Source organism: Hyposmocoma kahamanoa, unplaced genomic scaffold (assembly GCF_003589595.1).
Source record: "Hyposmocoma kahamanoa isolate Upper Pololo Valley unplaced genomic scaffold, ASM358959v1 86, whole genome shotgun sequence".
Taxonomy (NCBI): domain Eukaryota; kingdom Metazoa; phylum Arthropoda; class Insecta; order Lepidoptera; family Cosmopterigidae; genus Hyposmocoma; species Hyposmocoma kahamanoa.
The window spans coordinates 8922972-8931764 of record NW_020654289.1 but is presented as its reverse complement, the minus strand read 5'-3'; the positions used below and the strand labels follow the sequence as shown (position 1 = coordinate 8931764).

The window sequence follows — 8793 nt, the reverse complement described above, 5'->3', positions numbered from 1 at the left end:
TGTTCTCTCTTTCTAGGGTTCCACGCTTAATCGAAAAATGTGGAAGCTAAAATGTATGACTAATTCTGGTTACTATCACTACCATAGATTTTAGATTTAGTATGATCACTACCTATTTAGTTTCATACTCAAGGTGTGAGGAGGTGTCATATCACATTATGGGCCATCTTTAAACACCTATTCCAAAATTATTTTACACGTATTAATTTCACTTAGACAAATGTATGTATGACAAAACTAGACACACATTTTCCTTGCCATTTCTAATAATTTACGAGAAATTTACAATAATTCCTCAAATATCATACAAGAGAAAAATTGAAACCTAATTGACATACATTTTGTAACTATTGAGAGTAAAAAACCTGTGTAATCTTTTATTTACTGTATTTGATTATATGGACTAGTCCGTAAAAAATGTTTTATTTGTGCAGTAATTTTAATTTTAAAGTAAACAAAATTAATGTCATTTTAAAGTTTATTAGCCTTAATTACGTCTGCCACCATAGCCACCCTGCGTAGCTGGCTGTGTGAGCTGGAGACCATTGATGTTGTTGAAATCAAGCATTTTCAACATGTCCTTAGTGTCAGGGTCGACTTCAATGATGTCATGCTCCAATGCAGAAACCTCAGGCACGTAGTTGTCACGTCTCTCACGCTCTTCTTCCTGCAGTTTAATGGAGATTCCACGCACCTGGGAGTGCCTAAGACGTCTCATTAAGTGGGTGGCAAACCTAAAAACAAATGCTAGATCATACTATTGTGATATGAATTATTGAGGGTGGACAAGGACTTGTTCTATATTAAATAAAATCAATATTCACTTAATTGTAATTGACTTTGAATACCATCCGAGGATATTTTTAAAGCATTAGTACACATGTACAATTTTAAGTAATTTGTATTGTGTAGATGCAGGTCGCATTATGACAAACCTTAGTGGTTTAAAATGCGATTAGAAACATATTTGTGTATTTTGTCCTTTATACAATAAATAAAAATTAAAAAAAAAAGTCTGACAGAAATGAAAGTACAAGTAAATTAAGCAATATAATCGTATCACCTTAAAAATACACGAACAAGTAAGTAATCCTGTTTCCCACAAGTATTTAGGAAGATGCCTTCATGGAAAAACTAACCTCCGTTTGAGTGGACCAAATAAAAACATCATTAATTACTTACCCAGCGATTTTATTGCGCAGGGGCTTAGTGGGAATAATTGCGATTTCCTCGCATATCCTCTTGTTTGTGTCGAAATCAAGTGTTAACCTTGTGTAATACTTCTCAATGATAATTTTCGCCGCTTTCTTGACGGTCTTAGTCCTGACACGACCCTGGAGGAAGATGGAGATTTATTACAAATAAGACCATTTTGTGGCACTAACACATGTGCCATCTGTAAGAATAGCTTAAATTTCGAGAATTTTGGAAAGATTCGCAAGATTCACAAGGATTATTTACAAAAATCAAAATTACCATGATTGAAACACTGTATTCGCCTTTTGACAAATGACAGAAAAGAATTTACTTAGCTATGGTTTCTTGTCAAAATAAATTTAATGACGCCAATTATATTCTCCTTCTTCTTCGTTTCGACAAATCAAAATTCTGAAAACAAGAAATCATTTTTAAGAATATATTATTTAAATAATTGCGATAAAAGGAAGAGAGAGCCATACAAAAACGTTCCAGGACGACAAAAGTTACATAAAAAAATATATAAATTAATTTTCACACAGTTTTGGCAATTGGCAACGTCAAATAATAAATGTCAAGAACTTGCTCTGTAATCTATGAAATTTCCTTCACTTTCTTTCCCCATTTTGGATTTTTGTGGAGGTTGAGTTTTGCCGCGCGGTTCTGTCTTCCACGTTGATAAATGAATATCTGGCTGCTTAGCAACTGTAATTGTGATATAGATATTTAAACTGTAGTTTTAGTGATTTCTGTTTGTATCTATTCGTTGCGTCACATAACACATTCAAAATGTTTTGGGGTGAGTAATGTTCTTTACCGGCTAACCGTCACCACGTGTTACCCACTTTTCATGAACATATTTTTCATGTCTTGTCCCGAGTATGATTTTAATAACCGTTCAAGGTGCCTAATTGTACTCAGTAGCTATCATTTAAGGGATTTGCATCACCGTGAACATCGCACTTTAGATGCTTGTAGCTAAATTGTCAAGGTTGCTAGAGAGACCTTTGCTCATAATGCTGGTCACTGAACACCCGAAAACCAAATTTAACAGTTTGAACGAAAACAGCACTATACTATAAAGAAAGACATGTGCCACTTATATAGTTATCTTATCCTGTTAAATATAATTTTAATTTACTGAACATATTTTATGAACAAGTATGAGCTAATTCATTATTTCTTTTAAAAAAGCTATTTCGAATCACACTAATATTTAAATGACAATCTTTATGTGTACTGCCCCCTTATACCATGCACTCAAATATTGCATGGTACAATTAACTGTTCAAGATATTTTCCACTGATGGGTTCAAATGACTTCTTTTTATATTTAATACTGCAAGGCCCTGACTTGTTGGAAAATCTATACTCAAATGAATAAATATAAATTATTACAGGACTAATAATGGAACCTAACAAAAGGTACACTCAAGTAGTGGAGAAGCCATTCCACATATCACAGGCAGCTATGGACATATCCACAGGGGATAATGACCCATGCCAGGTGATGATTGTAGTGGATGGCAAGAATTTCCTTGTATGCACACTGCAGAAGAACAAGTGCATTCAAGTGCCTTTGGACTTGTACTTCAAAGCTGGAGACTCTGTTGCATTCTTGACTAATGGTAATTGTAAGGATTTTTTATACTGTTGTTGTTTTTTTTTTTTCATAAAGCCTTAATTTAATTCCTTTAGAAAGTATTTTGAGAGGCAAAGGTGCTGAATTAAACTATTAAAGAAGAGTAAGTGGGTTGAAAAGAATTAATGTAGGTTATAAAAGAGCTGTTTATTAGGTTTCATGCACTTACATAACAACTCAGCACAGAGTGCACAATGCGTATCAAGCCATGGGAGTTATTAATGTACATATATGAAGGGCAGGATTTGCTTTAAGTAATAAAACTTGGTGTCAAACTTTCTTGAGTATTGTATACAATTTTATATCCAGTAGGTAGTAGTATCCAACTATGGTTGTAAATTATTATTTCTACAGGCAAATGCAATGTACACTTAACTGGTTATTTGGACCCTGAATTTGAAGAGGAGCCCTCTGATGATGAGGAAGAGGAGGAGGAAGATGAGGAGGAAGCTCCGACACTAGTTCCCGCCAAGGGCAAAAGGAAACTTGAGAATAGTAATGATGCTTCTTCCAGCAAGAAAAAGGTAAATTTTACTAATGGACAGTCAGCATGCAAATGATCTGGAAGGCAAACTGCTAAATATCTGCATATTTCATAAACATCATCCTTATTGTAATAAACTAGGTGATTTTTTATAGTTGTAACTCTGTATTTTGTTTACTCAGTGGAACCATGACACTTTTAAGAGTAATAAATAAGTTGAAAATAATTAACAGATAATTATAGTCTGTTCCAATCCATTTTGGACAAAAAGTAAACAAACCTGTTTGGTTAAAATTCTAAAGCAATCACTCAATAAATTGAATAAGTAACACTTTCACGAATATTTTGGCTTGATATATCATCACTTTTTCCCACAATATTAATTTGAATAGCATTGTAAAATCGTATTTGAAAAAGGTAGTCCAAAAGTGAGGTTATTATTCATCTATACTTCTATGACTTGCCTATAGTTGCATAGTGCTGTTCAAAAAAACATTCGGTTCAATCAATTAAAGTTTAGTAATTGATTAATACATTGAACATTTCAATCGCAATTGAACAAGTATCTGAATGTAAGGATTTGAATTGAAATTTTAAATATGCTTATATAGGTTATGTAAGGAAAACCGCTAGTATGACTCAATTGAACAAATCAATTCATTCAATTATTTAATTGATATGTAGTTGGTGCTACAATTGACCATCACTAAACGGTCTATGGTCGGGTCAGTGACTCGTTTGCTTTTTATTGTTCAAAATGGATTGAAACGAAGCGTAGTAAGTCTTTTAACTCTTTTTTATATATCATAAACACTGAGAATTAAATAATATAATTTTACAAAGATGTAGCTTGAAACCTCAACAAATGTTACCTATATCATAGAAAACTGACAAGAAGGCTGTAGCAGCCGAAAACTCAGATTCTGATGATGACGCTGATGACGAAGACCAGCTCCGGAAGCTCTTGGATGGAGAGGATGTTGATACTGATGAGGATGATGAGACCTTCAAGGTTAACACGTCAGCTGAGGCAGATAGGTAGTAATAATACTTTAATTGTTTTATTTGACATTTTAAAATAAATGTTATAAATGTGAACAAATGTACTCATTCTTAGGAAATCTACTTTATAAGTTAATAGTAGAGAATAATCAATTCATTGATTTAAAATGAAATTTACTTACTTACAAAATATACATTATTTGAATTTAATAGAGCATCTGCAATCCCCTTAGGATTCCTTATCACCTCTGGTTGGTGGTGGAGGAGCAGATGGAATTATACCATAATAATATATTCTATTCACACTCCTAGGAAATGTATCATATTAAAAACTTGTTTGTAATGTAAAATCTTATGACTGACTGAAGGTTATTTCAGTTTTATTTATTTAAAAATGGGAAATTTTATTATTAATAAACATATTCTTTATTTTTAAATCAACAGTGATGATGAGGAAGACTCTGAGGAAGAAGCTGAAGAGGAAGAAGAAGATAGTGACAATGAAGAAAAAGACTCGTCAAAGGCAGATTCTACACTAGATTCTAGCAAGGGAGATGTAGACATGTCTAAGCTCAGCAAATCTGCTAGACGCCGCCTTAAGAAAAAATTAGCGCAACAGAACAAGCAACCCCAAGTTAATGGAGTTGATCGGTCGAAGGTAAAGCTTTTATAGTGATATTGATAAGTGTTGTAATGAACATCTAATGATGTGCACATTATTGTAGTAAAGATCTTGAACACGGATTCACTCGAATGCTGAAATCAATGACTTAGAAAGCATTGCCATTTTCAAAACAAGTGACATATTATTGTTACTATTCCATAAAGCTACATATGGACTGTTTGTAATTTGTTTGTTATTGCTTTAGAAAGAGAAAGGTGATGCACCACAGCAGAAAGGTGAGAAAAAGAAGCAAGATAGCAAGAAGGAAATAGACACAAAAGAAAAGAGTGGCGATAAGAAGGAAAAGAAGGCACTCAGTGGAGGTGTGTTCATCGAGGACATGAAGGTGGGAGAAGGACCTGCGGCTAAGCCTGGCAAGACTATCATGGTTAGTCAAGAATTGCCTAATTGATTATTTAAGCCAATGTCAGGAAATGTTTAATAATGTAATGTAAAAAATCACCATAATTATCTTTTAGTTTATTCATTTTCAGGTGCAAAGTTTATTAAAATTAGTTAACATTACCCTATAATTTGTAATATATAATAACCTTTCTTTCAGGTATATTACGAAGGTAGATTGAAGCAAAACAACAAGATGTTCGACAACTGCAAGAAAGGCGCCGGTTTCAAGTTTAGGTTGGGCGCCAAGGAGGTAATCTCGGGGTGGGATATCGGCATCGCCGGCATGAAGGTCGGCGGCAAGAGGAAGATCATCTGCCCTCCTGGCATGGCGTGAGTAATGTACATTTTCTAAAGAGTCATTTATGTTGTTGTCATTTGTGTCATTGAAACAAAAGTACTGAAGCTAGGAAAAGAAACAGTTTCTTTGTTAGTCATCATTATCATCTTACATCATTTTATAATTGCACTTGTGAAGGATTTGTTTACAGTTATGCTTTTTGCCTCAGATATGGAGCTAAAGGATCACCACCAGTCATCCCACCAAACTCTACCTTAGTGTTTGATGTGGAACTAAAGGAAGTGAAGTGAGATTTTGACCAGTGAGGCATTGCACCAGCAAGAGGACATTTGTTGTGTTTGAAAGTTGTTGGAAAGTTGCCATGAAGGGATGCAGTTGACATGTCTTGTTCTAGTTATAATATGATGTATCTCCAATTGTTGATTTTTTATAACAAAAATTATCTTTATGAGACTATTTTAGTTACACTGCTCTTTATATACAGTAATGGACACAAAATAAACATGTCATTGACAACTTGTCTGTACTGTTTCATATGGGCATTAAGTTTTTACATTATGGGAAAACTTCTCAAAGAAACTTTATTTTTTACATGAAACACGAATTTTATAGCAGTTAATAAAAATATTGCTGGTGCATCATATTCCATATAATAGTAAGTTAGCTTATAAGAACCCAACAGGACATCAGTTTGTTTTATTTTTTATTTGGTTTTTATTAAATTAATGAACATTTTTGTCAATAGTGTTGTAAGAGCTGAATTTCAGTAAGAATTTTAGATAGAGTTATGAATATGAACTGTATTCGAGTCCATGATAGAATTTGTAACTGACATAAGATTGCTAGGCAACAGAATTTTAGATTATGAGTTCTATCATAAGACCAGATTCCGACTATTATTTTAAGAATATCAATAAGTTACTATACACTGTAAACAGCTACAAAAGTAATAGGTAAACACAACTTGTGTGAATGAATGACCTCTTGAATGTTGATTGGTTGTATTGTATCTGCATGTCATTGTATGGGTTATTTCAGATGCAATAATATATAACATACATTAATCAACAGGTTAGAGAGAACATTACAAATTTAAAAATAATTTCTTGGTACAACTTAGGCAAGTTTTATTAAATTCAAATTAAATCCCAGACTTCAGTCAACCAAGCCTTTTATTTCTCCTTAATTTTTTTTACACATTAAATTCCATTCCTATAACAAAACTAAATCTCACCATCTCGTATTGTTCTTAATAGAACTATTGCATAGGGAAACACTTATATACAGCGAATCATAATAATTTAAATAGCATAAAATAAATGTAAGATTCATCAACAGATAATTAAATTTCAATGGAAATATGCAATCTCACAAGTAATGTGATTACTCTTTACAGTTAGATAACATTATTCTGATTTTAGGCGACAGTCACTGGCCTTAATATAGCTAGGGCTTTGCTTTGCGTCATTGTCTTTTTCTTCAACTGCTTTTTTCGCGAAAACGCACTTCCCTCCTTCGCAGTTGAGCGGGAATTCTGTCTTCACCACATTTCCGTCGGCGTCCTTGACGGCCCATGGGTTCCAGAAGCGTAGTACGTACGGCTGAATGAACTTGTGCCACAGAAACAAGAGTACTGGAACGATGAAGCAAGGAACGCAAACCATTTTGTTTCACAATTTCAAATCTGCCACGAATTCTTAGGTACAATATATGTGGCTTGATGAAGTCAGTTATTGGGTTATTCAAGTACCAAATTATTACCTCGATATTATGCGTTTCAAATTGTCGATTTATTATGGAATGGAAAACAATGGAATATTTTAGAATTTATCACCAGCCAACATCAGTCATCAGAAAGAACAAAAGCAAGACAGATAAACTAAATCGTAAAAAAGCAATGTGATGTCACTCTGACTGTCAACTGTCACTGTCACTGACACTTTTTTTGGCTAAGGAACTTCACTGGTATGGTGAAAAATTACCATTTTGAAAATAATAATATTTTTACAATATTTTTCTTTTCATTTTCCACATTTGAAGTTGTCAAAAGTTGAAGTTACTGAACGAAAACGATGAAGCCACTCTAATGAGATGAATGATGAGAATCGATTCTACAAACTCAACTATAATGTCCTCTGCTTTCCTGTCCGCCTGTTTGCGTTGGCCCTAACATTTTCCACTAAACGGCTATCGTGGGTTGACTGGTCGCGCGCGACTCTGTTTTACTCCAGAGTTGCGGCCGCGTCAATGGGTATGGTATACCGATTGACGCGGTATAATGACATTTGCATAAATAGGAGTCGCGCGCGACTAGCTGCTTAGTGGAGAATGCCTGTAATGTGTTATCTATTAATATCTTAGATGATGGAAAAAAATTAGTTTCCAAAAAAACCACAATAGTGTTTTTGTGATGGCTATAGCGACGGGATAGAGCGGGCTAGGGCCGATACTCCGGTTGGGTTTTACCTGTCTGATGCAAGCGAGTTAATTAACAGGCATTACCTCACCTAAACTTTTCAACCTGTATGTGAACGACCGAGCTCAGCAGCAGTCGGATAGGGTGTCGCGTTGATGATGTTAGCAACAACATGTGTCACCCGAGAAAAGTACATACTTCCTCGCAAACGCAAGTCGGGCCTGTCTATGTCGTGGTGTCAACATGGGCACCTTCCTTGTTACTCTCCCAAATAAGTGTGCCTCCATCAAGCATCTTCGAACGGTGCGTGCAGATACTGCGCGAGGATGGTTCTCACCAAAAACTTCGTTTTTTATTTGATGAGCCTATGAATAGCTTCTGCTTAGCGAGATTACTATTCTTGAATCTTATCGTGGAGACGTTTTTCTTTCTTTAAGTTTACGGGAAATATTCATAGTTGTCTTGTGTGTGTTAAAATGTTTCACGGCCTGATACACCTTCGTTTTTGAGCAATGCAAATGCAATTTTACCGATATGACCACTTACGACCACGCAGCTTTATTATAACTTCTTGTGGGGAAATCCAGAGTTTATGGATACCTCACAGAGATCTCGGATATTCGAATTAGAAACAATAAAATACACAAATCAGGGCCGTGCCCGGGACGTGGACGGGGTGTGCTAG

At 34.7% G+C, this 8793-nt stretch overlaps 3 protein-coding genes across 4 annotated transcripts; 1 reads left to right on the top strand and 2 right to left on the bottom strand.

Moving 5' to 3' along the window:
- Nucleotides 1-464: 464 nt before the first annotated feature.
- Nucleotides 465-1494, bottom strand: LOC113234777 (40S ribosomal protein S17). Its single transcript, XM_026470255.1, has 3 exons — nt 1477-1494; nt 1183-1334; nt 465-734 (listed from the first exon to the last, which is right to left on the bottom strand). The coding sequence occupies exons 1-3, from the start codon at nt 1477-1479 to the stop codon at nt 488-490; spliced, it is 402 nt and encodes a 133-aa protein (XP_026326040.1). The 5' UTR covers nt 1480-1494; the 3' UTR covers nt 465-487.
- A 324-nt stretch (nt 1495-1818) lies between these two features.
- On the top strand, nt 1819-6857 carry LOC113234665 (46 kDa FK506-binding nuclear protein). 2 transcript variants are annotated; one of them, XM_026470085.1, is made up of 8 exons: nt 1819-1996; nt 2598-2825; nt 3194-3363; nt 4207-4361; nt 4770-4983; nt 5195-5377; nt 5552-5724; nt 5901-6857. In XM_026470085.1, exons 1-8 carry the CDS (start codon nt 1987-1989, stop codon nt 5980-5982), a joined length of 1215 nt encoding a protein of 404 aa, XP_026325870.1. In that variant the 5' UTR covers nt 1819-1986; the 3' UTR covers nt 5983-6857. The 2 variants fall into 2 exon arrangements, with proteins under 2 accessions (XP_026325870.1, XP_026325869.1); XM_026470084.1 differs by having other exon boundaries at nt 2598-2831.
- Nucleotides 6852-7547, bottom strand: LOC113234666 (UPF0729 protein AAEL015238). Its single transcript, XM_026470086.1, has one exon. The coding sequence runs from the start codon at nt 7354-7356 to the stop codon at nt 7099-7101; it is 258 nt and encodes an 85-aa protein (XP_026325871.1). The 5' UTR covers nt 7357-7547; the 3' UTR covers nt 6852-7098.
- Nucleotides 7548-8793: the final 1246 nt, after the last annotated feature.